The 18,211-nt window shown below is 36.6% G+C and overlaps 1 protein-coding gene across 6 annotated transcripts; it reads left to right on the forward strand.

The window, feature by feature from the left end:
• The first annotated feature begins 615 nt into the window (after window positions 1-615).
• LOC109158888 (putative receptor protein kinase ZmPK1) lies at window positions 616-17,919 on the forward strand. 6 transcript variants are annotated; one of them, XM_019306784.1, is made up of 2 exons: window positions 616-834; window positions 4,845-7,432. In XM_019306784.1, exons 1-2 carry the CDS (start codon window positions 808-810, stop codon window positions 7,245-7,247), a joined length of 2,430 nt encoding a protein of 809 aa, XP_019162329.1. In that variant the 5' UTR covers window positions 616-807; the 3' UTR covers window positions 7,248-7,432. The 6 variants fall into 6 exon arrangements, with proteins under 6 accessions (XP_019162329.1, XP_019162328.1, XP_019162327.1 ...); XM_019306783.1 differs by having other exon boundaries at window positions 621-1,630; window positions 5,641-7,426; XM_019306782.1 differs by having other exon boundaries at window positions 627-2,209; window positions 6,211-7,420.
• The last annotated feature ends 292 nt before the right edge of the window (window positions 17,920-18,211 follow it).

Consider the following 18,211-nt stretch of genomic DNA (forward strand, 5'->3'; position numbering starts at 1 on the left):
GTTTTTTTTTTTAATTAATTAAATAATTAATTTTTAAATTTTATTTTTTTAAAAATAATTAATTTGGGAGGATGACCTGTTAACCTGTTGGAAACCTACAAATTGGAAGATTTGTTTGAAATTGGTTAGTTTAGGGACCCGATTGTTGATTTTTTAAGTTCAGTGGCCTAATTGCATTATCTTGTGCAGTTCGATGGCCTATTTGACCCTTATTCCAATTTATAAAAATGATTTACATTATTATTATTATTATTATTATTAAGAATAATTTAAATATCTAAAATCTAAATAAGTTTAAAATTTTAATATAATGTATTAATATTGGACACCTATTTTTTTGCGTATCGCGCATATAAAATACTAGTATACTAAATAAATCTAGATCAGACAACACTAATAGAGTTGGCAAAAAACTTGGTCACATTGCCGCCGGGGAGTGTTGAAGAATATATAATTTTGGATACATTAGGCTGCGGTTTGGCTACCATCCTTTTCATGAGAGAAACTACTATACACTTGTTGCTAGTCATTTAGTGAGTGGCAAGGATCCAAGACGTTGCTTTTAGGCCCTTCCCAGTACCCTCATCATCACGTTTCTTTCTGTTGAATAGTCATTCCTTATTGTACTCATTCTTTGATTAAGACTTGGAAGATTTGATCTGATCTTCTGGAAATTATGCATTGGAGAATTAATACTGGATGGAATTGAACTTTAATGTCAGAGCTCTCAAGGTATTATATAAAGCTGTAGCAATTTCTTATCTTCCAAGTTCCAACATATTCTAAATTCATCTATTTCATTCCGCCATGGTTAACCACCATGGTTTCACCTCTCTACTTTTCTCCTTCATCCTCCTTTCTTTTCATTCCGAAGCTAAGATTCTGCTTCAACTGGAAAGGGGTCATTCTCTATCCGTTGAAGATGCAGGCTCAACTTTTCTAACCTCCCCAGACAACACATTCACCTGTGGCTTCTATGGACTGGGAACCAATGCTTACTGGTTTGCCATATGGTTCACCAATTCCAGGGACAAAACTGTTGTTTGGGTGGCGAATCGAGCCAGGCCTGTCAATAGCCAGGGCTCAAAGGTGAAGCTCGAGAAAAATGGAGCTTTAACATTGACTGATGTGGATGGTGCGATCGTGTGGGAGAGTAATACAACTTCAACTAGAGTTAACACAGCTGAGCTGCTTGATACAGGCAATCTTGTTCTCAAGAATCCACAGGGTGATGTTCTCTGGCAAAGTTTCGGGTTTCCTACTCATACTTTGCTGCCTTCCCAGGTGTTCACCAAGAATAATAGACTCATCTCTGTGTTAAGGGAAGGGGGGTTTGATCCAGGCTACTTCAGTTTATACTTTGATGGTGACAACGTGCTAAAGCTGATATACGACGGCCCAGAGGTTTCTGGTTTATATTGGCCAAACCCTGATCTTGATCCTTATGGGAATCAGAGAACCAGCCAAAACAGTACTAGGATTGCTTTTCTTGATACTTCAGGAAGGTTTTTCTCCAGTGATAGGCAGGTGCAGATTTTATATTTAAATGCTAGTGACGCGGGTGATGAGATGATTAAGAGGAGGATGACATTGGATGTTGATGGGAATCTCAGGATCTACAGCCTGCAAGATTCAACTGGGTTGTGGAAGGTAACCTGGCAAGCTCTTCCTCGCCCGTGCAAGGTCCATGGAATCTGTGGAAGAAATGGTGTTTGTTATTATGCACCAGAGCCCAAATGTTCATGTCCTCCAGGGTATGTGGTGGTTAATCCAAATGATTGGAGTAGAGGCTGCAAGGCATTGTTTAATATAACAAGTTTAGTAACTCAGCCTGTCAAGTTCTTGGAGATTTCTCAGATGGATTACTGGGGATTTGATCTCAACTTCACTAAACCATTTTCGCTGGAAGACTGCAAGAATTTGTGCTTAAAGGATCATAATTGTATGGCTTTTGCCTACAGGCGAAATGGAGAGGCATCATGTTACACCAAAAACACCCTTTACAATGGCTACAGATCTCCAGATTTCCCTGGGAGTATATTCCTGAAACTCCCCCGAGATTTTCCAGTCCCAGAATCAGGCCATCCCATGATTCTCACTCGCTCTAACTTCGTATGTTCAAATTCATCAAAACAACTACCTTTGAAGTATGAAGTGAGTAGTAAAAAGGTGAGATGGGTTTATCTGTACTCATTTTGTTCAGCTGTTGGTGTGATTGAGATTCTTGTTTTTGCTTTGGGATGGTGGGCTTTATTCAGCAAGCATGGGATTCCAGCTTCACTTGAGAATGGATATTGCATGTTATCCAGTCAGTTCAGGATGTTCACTTATGCAGAACTGAAGAAGGCAACCAAGAATTTCAAGGTGGAGCTAGGAAGGGGAGGCTCAGGGGCTGTTTACAAAGGTGTTTTGGCAGATGATAGAGCGGTGGCAGTGAAGAAACTTGGAGATGAGTTTCATGGAGAAGAACAATTCTGGGCAGAGATGACCACAATTGGAAAGATCAACCATATGAATTTGGTGAGAATGTGGGGATTCTGTGCAGAAGGGAAACACCGCCTTCTGGTCTATGAATATGTAGAAAATTCTTCTTTAGACAAGCATATTTACACCTCAAATTCTCTTGGCTGGAAAGAAAGGTTTGAGGTAGCATTAGGGACTGCCAAAGGTCTTGCATATCTTCACCATGAGTGCCTGGAATGGGTGATCCATTGCGACGTGAAACCTGAAAATATACTTCTAACTGGTGAACTCGAGCCCAAGATTGCAGATTTTGGGCTAGCCAAGCTCTCTCAAAGAGGTGAACCTGGTTCATATTTCACCAAAATCCGAGGAACAAAAGGGTACATGGCTCCAGAGTGGGCTCTGAACCAGCCCATCACTTCCAAAGTAGATGTGTATGGTTATGGTGTTGTGATCCTGGAGATGGTGAAGGGTAGTAGGCTATCGAGCTGGGCAGCCGAAGAAAGTGAGCTTCATGAGGAAGCAGTAGATTTAAAGCAATTTTTGTGGGCAATGAAGAGCAAAGTTGAATTAAGAGATGAGAGTTGGGTAGAGGATATAGTGGATAAAAGACTGGAAGGGAATTTCAGCAGAAGGCAGGCAAGGACACTGATCAAAGTTGGAGTTGCATGTGTGGAGGAAGATAGAAACATGAGGCCTACAATGGCTTCTGTGGTACGAACTCTTCTGGAGTGTGAAGATGAAACAACAATCCAAACATCAGATCCACTTTACATTTGAGAAATGTTTCTACTTTTGTTTTTCATTTTCGTACTCAAAATATGTTTCTGAGCCTTTGTTGGCAAATAACTGCAGATTCTAGCTGTATGTTGTAATAAGAATTTCAAACAGGAACACAAATAGTCAATATCGCATACACTGAGGCGTGAATCCACACCCTCTCATATGAGACAGCAACTTGGTGTCACTAGACCACAAGGCCATTGACGGTTGCAAAATAACCATATTCTTATGTTTTATTTTTTAAAATAGCACCTTAAGTTCAAAATCACTATATATGACAACATAATAATGAATCTAGTCATAATAATTAATTAATAGATAGGTATAAGAAGATAAAAGATGTAGTGGTAGGTTGGGGTAGACATATACTCGTAATAATATTATTCTGCATGATGTTGTCATTCTTTTTCTTCCTATTATATTCCATGCAAATTTCTAATTTCCAAGCCCCCGGCGGCCAACTCTCTAAGAACATCATTGTTGAAATTATATAATTGGTCAATGGTAACAAATTAGAGTCAGCAATTGCAATTAAGCTAGCCAATCCATTCATCATGCAATGCATCATTTTGAATTAAATAAAACAATATAAATTACGGACTAACAATTAATTACCCGAGTTAAGCTCAAGTAGTCAAATATAGAGAAAAATGATATAAAAATATAGCAAACATTTGCGGTACGGTTGAGTGACTAGTTGGAGAGGCAAGTTTAATATATGCTGTTATTGAAAGTCGCTGACTATTAAGCAAGTATAAAGAAATAAAATCGCACATTGACTAATGGCTATATTTTTTTTGATCTAGTTGTAAACGTTTGATCCTAACAAGGCTGACAAGTTCTGAATGTTAGATAATTACTAGCAATATATATCTTAATTCCTCAAATTAGTGCGACAGGAAATCAAAAACTTGATGATGAGTATGTTTACTCAAATTCGTTTAGTCTTTGCTAAGCAGTCTGTGAATTAGGCCGTCTATCAGTTAGCTAGGCAGTCTTTTTCTATGCTAGATTGTATGAAGTGGTTTTCGAACCCTCTTCCTATCATTTGTAATAGGTCATCTTTGGATTTGAGTTAATCTAATGTTTATTTGGTTGCAAAAGAAAAAAAAAAAAAACATAAACAAACAAACAAAAAGCTGAGTGTATAACCAAAGATGGTAAGTGAGAATAGCATGAGCGGGGAAAAGAATATATTATCTTGGATACATTATGCCACTGTCTTGTTTCTGAGAAATACTACTACACTTGTTGCTAGTCATTTAGTGAGTAGATAGGATCCAAGAAGTTGCTATGAGGCCCATTCGTCATCATCACGTTTCTATGTGTTGAATAGTCGTCTTTCTTTCTTTAATTTCTTATTTCCTTGGATTCTCCTCATGCATGCTTTGATTAAGACTTGGAAGATTAGACTTTGATAATCCACAGTCCACACTGATCTTCTGGAAATTAGGACAAGGAGAATGAATGAATACTTTTCTTACTGGATGGAACTTTAATTAATTATATAAATCTATATTAATTTGTTATCTTCCAACATATTATTCAAAACTCATCTATCCCTTTCCGCCATGGTTAACTACCATGGTTTGAGTTCCCTACTTTTCTCCTTCATCCTCCTTTCTTGTGCAACTTCAGAAGCTAATCCTCTGTTTCAGCTGGATTGGGGACGTTCTCTATCCGTTGAAGATGCAGACTCAACTTTTCTAACCTCCCCAGACAACACATTCACCTGTGGCTTCTATGGACTGGGAACCAATGCTTACTGGTTTGCCATATGGTTCACAAATTCCAGGGATAAAACTGTTGTTTGGGTGGCCAATCGGGCCAGGCCTGTCAAAAGCTGGGGCTCAAAGGTGACACTGGGAATGAATGGAGCTTTAACATTGACAGATGCAGATGGCGCTATCGTGTGGAACAGTAATACAACTTCAACTAGAGTTAACACAGCTGAGCTGCTTGATACAGGCAATCTTGTTCTCAAGAATCCAGAGGGTGGTGTTCTCTGGCAGAGCTTCGGGTTTCCCACCGATACTTTGTTGCCTTCCCAGGTGTTCACAAAGAATAATAGACTCATCTCTGTGTTAAGGGAAGGGGGGTTTGAACCAGGCTACTTCAGTTTATACTTTGATGGTGATAACGTGCTAAAGCTGATATACGATGGCCCAGAGGTTTCTGATTTTTATTGGCCTAGCCCTGATTTTAATGTTGATGGGAATCAGAGAACCAGCCAAAACAGTACTAGAATTGCTTTCATTGATAATTCTGGAAGGTTTTTCTCTAGTGATAGGCAGGTGCAAATTTTGTATTTCAGTGCTATTGACACGGGTGATCAGATCAAGAGGAGAATGACATTGGATGTTGATGGGAATCTCCGAATCTACAGCCTGCAAGATTCAACTGGGCTGTGGAAGGTAACCTGGCAAGCTCTTCTACAGGCGTGTGGCGTACATGGAATCTGTGGAAGAAATGGTATTTGTAATTATGCACCAGAGCCCAAATGTTCATGTCCTCCAGGCTATGTGGTGGTTGATCCAGATGATTGGGGTAGCGGCTGCAAGGCATTGTTCAATGTAACAAGTTTAATAACTCAGCCTGTCAAGTTCTTGGAGATTGCTCAGGTGGAGTACTGGGGATTTGATCTCAACTTCTCTGTGCCTTCTTCACTGGAAGACTGCAAGAATTTGTGCTTAAAGGATCATAATTGTATGGCTTTTGCCTACAGGCGAAATGGAGAGGCATCATGTTTCACCAAAGGCACCCTTTACAATGGCTACAGATCTCCAGATTCTCCTACAAGTATATTTCTGAAGCTCCCCCAAGACTTTCCAGTGCCAGAAAAATCAGGTCATCCAGTGATTCTCACTCGCTCTAACTTGGTGTGTTCAAATGCATCCGAAGTTGTAGTCGTGAATAGTAAAAAGGTGGGATGGGTTTATCTGTACTCATTTTGTTCCGCTGTTGGTGTGATTGAGCTTCTTGTTTTTGCTTTGGGATGGTGGGCTTTATTCAGCAAGGATGGGATTCCAGCTTCACTTGAGAATGGATATCATATGTTATCGAGTCAGTTCAGGATGTTCACTTATGCAGAACTTAAGACGGCAACCAAGAATTTCAAGGTGGAGCTAGGAAGAGGAGGCTCAGGGGCTGTTTACAAAGGTGTTTTGGCAGACGATAGAGTGGTGGCAGTGAAGAAACTTGGAAATGAGTTTCATGGAGAAGAACAGCTCTGGGCAGAGATGACCACAATTGGAAAAATCAACCATATGAATTTGGTGAGAATGTGGGGATTCTGTGCAGAAGGGAAACACCGTCTTCTGGTCTATGAATATGTAGAAAATTCTTCTTTAGACAAGCATATTTACACCTCAAATTTTCTTGGGTGGAATGAAAGGTTTGAAGTGGCATTAGGCACAGCTAAAGGGCTTGCATACCTTCACCATGAGTGCCTGGAATGGGTGATCCATTGTGATGTGAAACCTGAAAATATACTTCTAACTGGTGAACTCGAGCCCAAGATTGCAGATTTTGGGCTAGCCAAGCTCTATAAAAGAGGTGACCCCGGTTCATATTTCACCAAAATCCGCGGAACAAAGGGGTATATGGCTCCAGAGTGGGGTCTGAACCAGCCCATCACTTCCAAAGTAGATGTGTATGGTTATGGTGTTGTGATCCTGGAGATGGTGAAGGGAAGTAGGCTATCGAGCTGGGCAGCCGAAGAATGTGAGCTTCAGCATGAAGCACCAGATTTAAGGCAACTTTTGTGGGCAATGAAGAGAAAAGTTGAATTAGAAGATGAGAGTTGGGTGGAGGATATAGTGGATAGAAGACTGGAAGGGAAGTTGAGTAGAAGGCAGGCAAAGACACTGATCAAGGTTGGTGTTGCGTGTGTGGAGGAAGATAGAAACATGAGGCCTACAATGGCTTCTGTGGTGCAAACTCTTCTGGAATGTGAAGATGAAACAACAGTAATCCAAACATCAGATCCACTTCACATTTGAGAAATGTTTCTATTTATGTTTTTGTTTTTCATTTTTGTACTCAAGATGTTTGTTTCTGAGACTGTTGCCAAATGACTGCAGAATCTAGTTGTACCCATCCAATGTTGTAATGGGAATTGCAACTGGATGAATAACCTTAGCCAAGATAACTAAGGATACTAACTTATAATCACAAGGTTACAAGTTCGAATCTCAATTTTCTTGATTTGAGTCGGAACTAGTTTATTGTAGTCTGGCTAGGATTATAATACATGATTTAGCCTATGCACATTCTCGGAATAGTGATTGTAAATTCTTTTTGTCACCCAAAAAAGAATTACAAACTGAAATTGACATTGTCATTACCTCTTATAATTATCTCTGCCAAGAATAGTATATATTTTATTTGTTGAGATAGCAGATTGGCTTCAAAATCATGATTTATGACAATAACGAGATTTGATTACCATAAACATAGTGCAAGATTATCAGTTCCTTTTAATTACATGGACATGATGATTGAGAAGTAAACATTTAGACGAGGTATGGGAAACTTTTAGAGATAGAAATTCAACCTTTTAAAAGAAGAAGAAAAAAAAAATAGTGATGCATTAATGATAGACCTAAACATCCATTACATGACGTCGTAGTGCACATACACCACATTCATTCCAAAGCTCCAACACATCGTTTACCTTAACTCATCTTTCACAGTTTCACGTAGAATAACACCTATTTTGAACAAAACTTAAATTCGTGATCTTTTAAGAATTATGCTACGACCACTCATTTTGAGCCTCCATTTACCAATTCTTCATATTATGTAAACGCCCCTACAAATAACAACTAGTATAAATATTTCAACCTAGTTTTGACCGGAGTTTATTTAAAATACATTTTTAGTTGTTGACTTTCGCTTTATCTTAATCTTCCATCTTTCCATATAGGAATTGAGTCACGCTTCTTTGAATTCTTTCCACATTCTATATGCAATTACAGCTGTCGCCGGTCCCTTAACCAAGCAAGACGTACTCAACCAGGATTTTGAATGAGACAATTCCCTTTTACAGGCAAATTATGCTGTGCATCCGTATGCACCAAGCATGGTGCATACGGATGCAAAAACGACGTCGTTTTTATAAAACGCGCGTCTCCCCTTAAAAAAAAAAAATTAGGTTCGAAACTATAATTCCATAATCGATGAACTATAATTCCATAATCGATGAACTATAATTCCATAATCTAATCTATGAACTAAAATTTTCAGAATGAATGAACTAAAATTCCAGAATCTATGAACTAAAATTTCAGAATCGATGAACTATAATTCCAGAATCGATGAACTATAGTTCCATAATCGATGAACTATAGTTCCATAATCCATGAACTAAAATTCCATAATGAATGAACAAAATAATGTTGTTACTAGGAATCGAACCTGAATTTTTTTTTTAAAGGGGAGACGCGCGTTTTTAATAAAACGACGTCGTTTTTGCATCTGTATGCACCATGCATGGTGCATACAGATGCACAGCATAACTATTCCCCTTTTACACATAACTAGTATTTTCACCCGTGCGATGCACGAAATGAAAAATTATTATAATATATTAAGAATATTTAAATCGATATATAATTATTTAAGAGTTAATTTCACCAGAGGTCGTTTATCTTTCCTGACAATTTCAAATTTAATCCTAGACTATAGTTATTAATTATTACAATTTATTCTATGTTACAACTCTTACGTTAATATTCTTACTATTATTATTAACACTTAATTATTTTTAGATATTATTATTACCACTTATATTATTATTATATTATTATTATTATTAGTTTCTTTTCAAGTACTGTTAGTATATAATGGTCGTGAGGCACAATAATAATATAACCATAATTAAATATTCTTGTATTGTATTCCGGAGTTAATGCCATTTTTGGTCCTAAACTTATTGAGGCATTGACACTTTTCATCCTCCATAATAAAAATTGTTACTTAGTAGACACTGTTATTGGTCGTTGGACAGTTTTGATCCTCCGTCAATGAAGTCGTTTGTTGACCGTGAATTAGAAGGGTTTTTTTTTGTCTTTTTATGTCTTATTCTTCTAATCTTGTTTAGACCAGTGCTGATGTGACTCCTGTGAGGCGAGATGGCGAGACTTGGAGGCTAAGTAGTAACCGTCGGTAGTGAGTAGCAGCGAGGTTCTTCTCCGGCGAGTTGTGGGTACGGCGGCGAGCATACGAGGCAGTAACTCCTTCCGGCGACGGACCAGTAAGGCAGATCTGACGGTGCAGCAACAGATCCGGCAAGGTTGGGGCCTTCACCGGTGGTTTTTGGTTCCGGCGAAGCAGAGAGGGCAGCAGGTCGGCGAACCCTCCTATGGTAAATAGCAGTTGTAGTTGTAGATGGCGTGATGTAGAATTTGCACCTGTAAGTCCTCCCTTCCATATTGACCACAAATATCCTTCCCATCTCTCTCTCTCTCTCTCTGACCACAACTACTTGGTGCACAACCTCAAAAACTTTGTTATTCTACCTGAAATTCATTGAAGTTTCAAGTTGAAAATGTGGAATCCGCCGCTCCCCAAAAATCGCATTGTCTGAGGTGTTGGAATGACCGGTGTTGACTTCCTGGCTGCTGTAGCTTCATTCCCCAACCCGGATGATAAAATTCGGAGCACCAGCTTTGAGGTTCAAGGAGGTGGTAACACTGGCAATGCTTTGATAAAACCCGGATGATAAAATTCGTCTTGGTCTTAATCCAAGGATCATATCTAAGGTTGCTGATGACTCGCATGGCGAAAGAATACTTGATGAGCTTGAAAGGGATGATGTTGATACATCTTTTATGGTGGTGTCCAAAGGAGGAAACTCACCATTCACATATGTCATTGTTTACAACCAAAAAAAAAAAAAAAAAAACTCGCACGTGTATTTTCACTCCAGGATATCCACCCATGATATCTGAGAGTCTACATACCCAAATCAAAATTGTCTTCAGCGCTTAGAGTAAATATTGTCTATTTAGATGGAAGGCTGCATGAGACTGCTTTGATTGTAGTGCAGGAGGCAAAGAGTAGGGGCATACCTATTATAGTTGATGCAGAAAGGTTAAGGGAGGGGTTGGGTGATATTCCTGACTTTGCTAGTTATGTTGTATGCTCGACAAAATTTCCACAGGCATGGACTAACGCCCTTTCTATTCCAACTGCACTTGTTTCTATTATCTTGAGATTGATGTCAAATGTAAAATTCGTGATTGTTAGTTGGGTGAAGATGGTTTCTTAATGTTAGAAAGGACTGAAGCGGATAACCTCAGATTGAAGAAATGGATGTAGCAGTGACCAATGGATGGAGAAATACAAGGATTAGAACATAAAAAGACAGAAAAAACCCTTCTAATTCACGGTCAACAAACGGCGTCATTGACGGAGGATCAAAACTGTCAAACGATTAATAACAGTGGCTACTAAGTGGCAATTTTTATTATGGAGGATGAAAACTGTCAATGCCCCAATAAGTCTAGGACCAAAAATGACATTAACTCTTGTATTCCGTGAGTCACAATAATAATATAACAATAATTAAATATTGTTCAATTCTATATTCTTCTAGGATTTCTATTACCATCATTAATTATTCCCAAATTTACCATAATTAAATAATTTAACCAATTATAAAGAAAGATTATTAAATAATGCACGGGACAATTGTTTAATTAAAAATTTCAAAAATTCATTAATAAAACATAAGGTTCTCATAGTTTTTTCTTAGAAACTCTTTAATAAAGTATTTTTTTTTTAGAAATTGGTGGGCCAAACCACCTACGGCAGTTTGCGGTGGATAGATCTCGAAAAAATACGTGATTTCAAAAAACATTTGTCCAAAACGGACAACGGAGTCAAAAGTTATGTCTTGCCGAACTTTTGACACTTTACAACTTAAAAAATAAAAATAAAAATTAAAGACCGGTTCAGCCGGCGAGGCGGCCGCTGAGGAGGCCGATTCCGGCCTTCCTCGCCGCGGCCAGCGGCACGATTTTTGCAACACTGATATATAAAATAGATATAGATTAGAATAGGAATAGTATTACACAATTTTATAATATTACAATAAAATTTTAACGCAGAATTATTGTACGAATGGGAAAGTAGAAATCAATATATTTTATTAGGAAGAGAGATTTTTTAGGAATTGGGCGGGAAGTTGAAATTTCAGGATTTTGTTTTTATATATAGTATAGATAGTATAGATAGATTGTATTACACTATTTTATAATATTAGAATAGAATTTTAACGCAGAATTATTGTACGAATGAGAAAGTAGAAATCAATATATTTTATAGGAAGAGAGATTTTTTAGGAATTGGGAGGGAAGTTAAAATTTCAGGATTTTGTTTTTATATATAGTATAGATTCTATTACACTATTTTATAATATTAGAATAGAATTTTAACGCAGAATTATTGTACGAATGAGAAAGTAAAGTTCAATATATTTTATAGGAAGAGAGATTTTTTAAGAATTGGGCGGGAAGTTAAAATTTCAGGATTTTGTTATTATATATAGTATAGATTCTATTACACTATTTTATAATATTAGAATAGAATTTTAACGCAGAATTATTGTACGAAAGAGAAAGTAGAAATCAATATATTTTATAGGAAGAGAGATTTTTTAGGAATTGGGCGGGAAGTTAAAATTTCAGGATTTTGTTTTTATATATAATATATATTGTATTACACTATTTTATAATATTAGAATAGAATTTTAACGCAGAATTATTGTACGAATGGGAAAGTAGAAATCTATATATTTTTTCGGAAGAGAGATTTTTTAGGAATTAGGCGGAAAGTTAAAATTTCAGGATTTTGTTTTTATATATAGTATAGATTTTTGTCTCAAAGGGTTGTCTATATAAATTTTTTATTTTCATATGGAGGAACAGTAAAGCAAAACACAAGGGTCCGTTTACCAAACTATTATCTATTTTATGTTTTCTAATTTTTCAGTTTTCATTCTCTATTTCCCCTTCTTTGTTTTCTGTTTAGAAAACTTGTTTACTAATTATCTATTTTCTTTTTTTCTAATTTTTCAGTTTTCACCTAAATTTAGTTTAGATAATATTAATATTTTTTGAGTTAATATTTAAAATATTTTTTTGGATATATACATTTGAATGACATATATATGAATATATAACTTTTACTTTAAAGTCTAATATATGTGAGATTTCAATATCCGATATCTGGACCGAACTTGTATTATGGTGTAACATAATTAAAAATATTCGAACTAATAATCTATTGAATTCAATCAAAATCTAAAACGAATTACAGGGCGTTTGGTTGGAGGGGGGAATTACGTGGGAAAGGAATTACAATTCCATGGGAGATGAATTACTGGGAATAAAGTGGGAATTTAAATTACAGTGTTTGATTTACAGGAATAAAGTTATTGGGAATTTCAATTCCAATGTTTGGTATATATGGGAATTGATAGGGAATAAGTAGTATAAAGTCAAAAATGTCCATTATTGTTGTTAGACATTAATTTTAGGTTAAAAAAAGGAGTAATTTTGACTCATCACTATCTTTTTTTTCTTCGTAAAATCCCAGGAATTAAAATCACAGAGGGGGGGGGGGGGGGGAGGACATGGGATTTTAATTCCATGAAAATGGGGGAATTGCAATTCCTTTCAACCAAACAAGGGAATTTTGTGACCTTTGAAATTAGGTAGGAATTAAGTGGGAAGAGAATTTAAATTCCCTTCAACCAAACGCCCTGTTAGAGTTTAATTCTTAATTTTGATAATGTAAATCATGTCTAACTTTAAAGTGTAAGCAAATAAATTATGTTTAAATAAGTAAAGTAAGTAGAAAAGATAGAAGATTGTGATAAGTAAAATAAGATGATAATGAATGTAATCATAGTAATGTGGTTATAGTGACATATAACTAAATAGATGATAGATGATTCTGTTTTCCATTTCGAAAATAACTTTTAAGTGTGTTTCAGTTTTTCAGAAATTTCTAGAAATTATTTTCAGTTTTCAAAATGTAAAACTGTGTTAGTAAACATGTTTTCTGTTTTCTATTTTCCAATTTCCGGAAATTTCTGGAAATTTCCCGTTAGTAAATGGCCCCCAAGGATTTGTTAGAAATTTTAAAAATGATTTTTGAATTTTTTTTTTAAATTTATAGTGTTTGGCAAAGAAAAAGTAAAGTCAATGAAAAATATTCATTCTATTTAAAAGAAAAATGATCCGTTTTTAGATTCTTATCTTAAGCTTAATTCTTTCCTTCCTTTTGCAATCGTTATACCCTGCACCACGGCGCGCGCAGCACTGTGTACTCCGCGCCTCCCAAAACGACTTCGTTTTGGGAGACGCGGAAGGGAGTTGACGTGATTATGTTTATTTGTTTATACTATTATGTGTATTCGTTTATACAATTATGTGTATTTTTTTATACAGTTATATGTGTTTGTTTATACATATGGAGGAACAGTAAAGCAAAACATCAAGGATTTGTTAGAAATTTTAAAAATGATTTTTGATTTTTTTTTAAAAATTTATAGTGTTTGGCAAAGAAAAAGTAAAATCAATGAAAAATATTCATTCTATTTAAAAGAAAAATGATCCATTTTTAGATTCTTATCTTAAGCTTAATTCTTGCCCTCCTTTTTAATGGTGTGAATTGGGCAAGTTGTCCCACTATTTATCTGGTTAAAACATAAGTCGGCAAATTATATTGTGGACTATAGTTCACATTGCAATTGAACTATAAATAAATGTTTATTTTAATAGAGTGAATGTACATTATTTGTGTACTGAAGGTTCATTATTTCGTAGTATATCAAATAATGAACATTTAATATACAAATAATGTATTTTAAAAAAATAAACATTCAATATATTAAAAATGTACTTTTAATATATTTAAAATGTATCTTATGTCCATAGTCTATAATATAATGATTGAGTTATGTCAAACAATAAAAATCTTAGTCTAGCCCAGTAGCCCGACCAATAACAAAAAACATTAAAAAAACATTTCATTTTTTTTTTTGTTCAATATCTTTAATTTAGTTTTATTATATTTGTCAATAAATAATTAAAATATGGATGGGAGTATTGGACTATGTCGAACAAATAATAAAAATCTTGTCCTTGCCAACAACTAATATTTTTTTTTTTTGTTTGTTCTTCAATTTCTTTAAAGGGTGTTTGGTTAATTAACAATTTTGGTGTTATGCTAGAAAATAAGAAATAAATTACCTGAAAGTTAATTGAGATATTTGGTTTGCTTAATCTTTTCTAGGATTTTTTTAAATGTCTAATATATCCATGTTATGTACGAACATTTTTTTTAAAAAATATTATAATTAATAAATCATATGTTGCCAAACAATTTGGGCTCAGATGACATGTAGTGACATTTCTCATGTGGGATGTAGTGACATTTCTCATGTGGGAGGTCATGAGGTCGCCTCCGTTGTTGACTCTTTGTGCTTCATTATGTTGAGAAAATATGTTTGAACAGATACTACAATGTCAACGTGATAGAGTCAAAAAAAGTTCGGTCTTGAGAGAGACAAGTAAATTTGGTAGAGATTTTTAACTCGGTCATGATGCGTTTCGGAGAGTTGAAGAAATGAAAACCATGAGAAAGATGTTCATGATTAACAGTTACCCATTCAAAACTCTTTTACCTTATTCTATAAAATAAGACCTCTAACGAAAAATTGAGTGTTTAACTAAATATGGTAAGTGAGAATACCATGAGCTAGTGGGATTTGTTGATAGTCATTTAGTGAGTAGCCAGGATCCAAGAAGATGCTATGAGCCTATGAGGCTCTTTCCTCATCATCACATTGAATAAAAAGTCTTTCTTTATTTTCTTATTGCCGCCTTTGTCCCCATGCTTTGATTAAGACTTGGAAGTTGGAACTTCTGCAATAGGAGAATTAATAATTTTCTTACTGGATGGAACTTTATTGGTTGAGCTTCCAAGTTGGTATTATATATATCTGTACCCTGTAGTAGTAATTTGTATCTTCCAACACTTCCTAAATTCTTCTCTTTCCGCAATGGTTAGCCACCGGAGGAGATTCAGTTCTCTACTTTTCTTCTTCTTCATCCTCCTTTCTTGTTCTGGAGCTAAGCCTCTGCTTCAACTGGAAAGGGGTCATTCTCTATCAGTCGAGGATGCAGATTCAACTTTTCTAACTTCCCCAAACCACACATTCACCTGTGGGTTCTATGGATTGGGAACCAATGCTTATTGGTTTGCCATATGGTTCACCAATTCCAGGGACAAAACTGTTGTTTGGGTGGCGAATCGAGCCAGGCCTGTCAATAGCCTGGGCTCAAAGGTGACGCTGGAAAAAAATGGAGCTTTAACATTGACTGATGTTGATGGCGCGATGGTGTGGGAGAGTAATACAACTTCAACTAAAGTTAACACAGCTGAGCTGCTTGACACAGGCAATCTTGTTCTCAAGAATCCAGATGGTGATGTTCTCTGGCAAAGCTTTGGGCTTCCTACTGATACATTGTTGCCTTCCCAGGTGTTCACCAAGAATAATAGACTCATCTCTGTGTTAAGGGAAGGGGGGTTTGAACCAGGCTACTTCATTCTATACTTTGATGGTGATAATGTGCTAAAGCTGATATACGACGGCCCAGAAGTTTCTGGTTTCTATTGGCCAAACCCTGATTTTGATACTTATGGGAATCAGAGAACCAGCCAAAACAGTACTAGAATTGCTTTCATTGATAATTCTGGAAGGTTTTTCTCTAGTGATAGGCAGGTGCAAATTTTGTATTTCACTGCTATTGACACGGGTGATCAGGTGAAGAGGAGAATGACATTGGATGTTGATGGGAATCTCAGAATCTACAGCCTGCAAGATTCAACTGGGTTGTGGAAGGTAACCTGGCAAGCTCTTCCACAGGCGTGTGGCGTACATGGAATCTGTGGAAGAAATGGTATTTGTAATTATGCACCAGAGCCCAAATGTTCATGTCCTCCTGGGTATGTGGTGGTTGATCCAGATGATTGGAGTAGAGGCTGCAAGGCATTGTTCAATATTGCAACTTTAATAACTCAGCCTGTCAAGTTCTTGGAGATTCCTCAGGTGGATTACTGGGGATTTGATCTCAACTTCACTAAACCTTTTTCACTGGAAGACTGCAAGAATTTGTGCTCAAAGGATCCTAATTGTATGGCATTTGCCTACAGGCGAACTGGAGAGGCATCATGTTACACCAAAGGCACCCTTTACAATGGCTACAGATCTCCAGATTTCCCTGGAAGTATATATATGAAACTCCCCCGAGATTTTCCAGTGCCAGAAACAGGTCATCCCGTGACTCTCACTCGCTCTAACTTGGTATGTTCAAATTCAGCAGAAAATCTAACTTTGACGTATGAAGTGAGTAGTAAAAAGGTGAGATGGGTTTATCTGTACTCATTTTGTTCAGCTGTTGGTGTGATTGAGCTTCTTGTTTTTGCTTTGGGATGGTGGGCTTTATTCAGCAAGCATGGGATTCCAGCTTCACTTGAGAATGGATATCATATGTTATCTAGTCAGTTCAGGATGTTCACTTATGCAGAACTGAAGAAGGCAACCAAGAATTTCAAGGTGGAGCTAGGAAGGGGAGGCTCAGGGGCTGTTTACAAAGGTGTTTTGGCAGATGATAGAGAGGTAGCAGTGAAGAAACTTGGAGATGAGTTTCATGGAGAAGAACAATTCTGGGCAGAGATGACCACAATTGGAAAGATCAACCATATGAATTTGGTGAGAATGTGGGGATTCTGTGCAGAAAGGAAACACCGCCTTCTGGTCTATGAATATGTAGAGAATTCTTCTTTAGACAAGCATATTTACACCTCAAATTTTCTTGGGTGGAAAGAAAGGTTTGAGGTAGCATTAGGGACTGCCAAAGGTCTTGCATATCTTCACCATGAGTGCTTGGAATGGGTGATCCATTGTGATGTGAAACCTGAGAATATACTTCTAACTGGTGAACTCGAGCCCAAGATTGCAGATTTTGGACTAGCCAAGCTCTCTCAAAGAGGTGAACCTGGTTCATATTTCACCAAAATCCGGGGAACAAAAGGGTACATGGCTCCAGAGTGGGCTCTGAACCAGCCCATCACTTCCAAAGTAGATGTGTATGGTTATGGTGTTGTGATCCTGGAGATGGTGAAGGGTAGTAGGCTATCGAGCTGGGCAGCCGAAGAAAGTGAGCTTCAGCAGGAAGCACCAGATTTAAAGCAATTTCTGTGGGCAATGAAGAGCAAAGTTGAATTAGCAGATGAGAGTTGGGTGGAGGATATAGTGGATAAAAGACTGGAAGGGAAGTTCAGCAGGAGGCAGGCAAAGACACTGATCAAGGTTGGTGTTTCATGTGTGGAGGAAGACAGAAACATGAGACCTACAATGGCTTCTGTGGTGCAAACTCTTCTGGAATGTGAAGATGAAGCAACAATCTAAACACCAGATCCACTTTACATTCAATCCTTACTTAATTGTTGTTTAAGAATGTTTCTGTTTTTTCATCTTTGTACTCAAAATATGCAAGAATGTGTGTTTCTGTCACTGTATTTGCAATGGATTGTACCCATCTATTGCTGTAACAAGAATTGCAGACTGAATTTGACATTATCATTAGCAGGTTGGTTGCAAACCATATTATTCCAACATTCAATTCTGCCAAGAATCACAACTTATGGCAATATATTAAGGATAAGATACTATTTGATTACCTTAAAGTGGATATGATCGGGAAGTAAATATCAAAAATAACATTCTCTTGATTTTCTTAGTTTGAACTGTACAAATTGTTAGCTATAACAACAAGACAATTGGCGAGTTTCATCTAAAACACACATTCAAATAGTGATCGTGGATTTCCTGTAAATACGAGATAACATTAGTGGTGCATTATTGATTGCAATATCCATTACTTCA

The sequence above is a fragment of the Ipomoea nil genome, unplaced genomic scaffold, assembly GCF_001879475.1.
Source record: "Ipomoea nil cultivar Tokyo-kokei standard unplaced genomic scaffold, Asagao_1.1 scaffold2826, whole genome shotgun sequence".
NCBI lineage: Eukaryota > Viridiplantae > Streptophyta > Magnoliopsida > Solanales > Convolvulaceae > Ipomoea > Ipomoea nil.

Coding starts and splice junctions, on each gene's coding strand:
- LOC109158888 (XM_019306782.1), top strand. CDS start 808: ATGGTTAACCACCATGGTTTCACCTCTCTACTTTTCTCCTTCATCCTC. Junction 2,210..6,210: donor CTCATTTTGTTCAGCTGTTG/GTGTGATTGAGA, acceptor GTTCCGCTGTTG/GTGTGATTGAGCTTCTTGTT.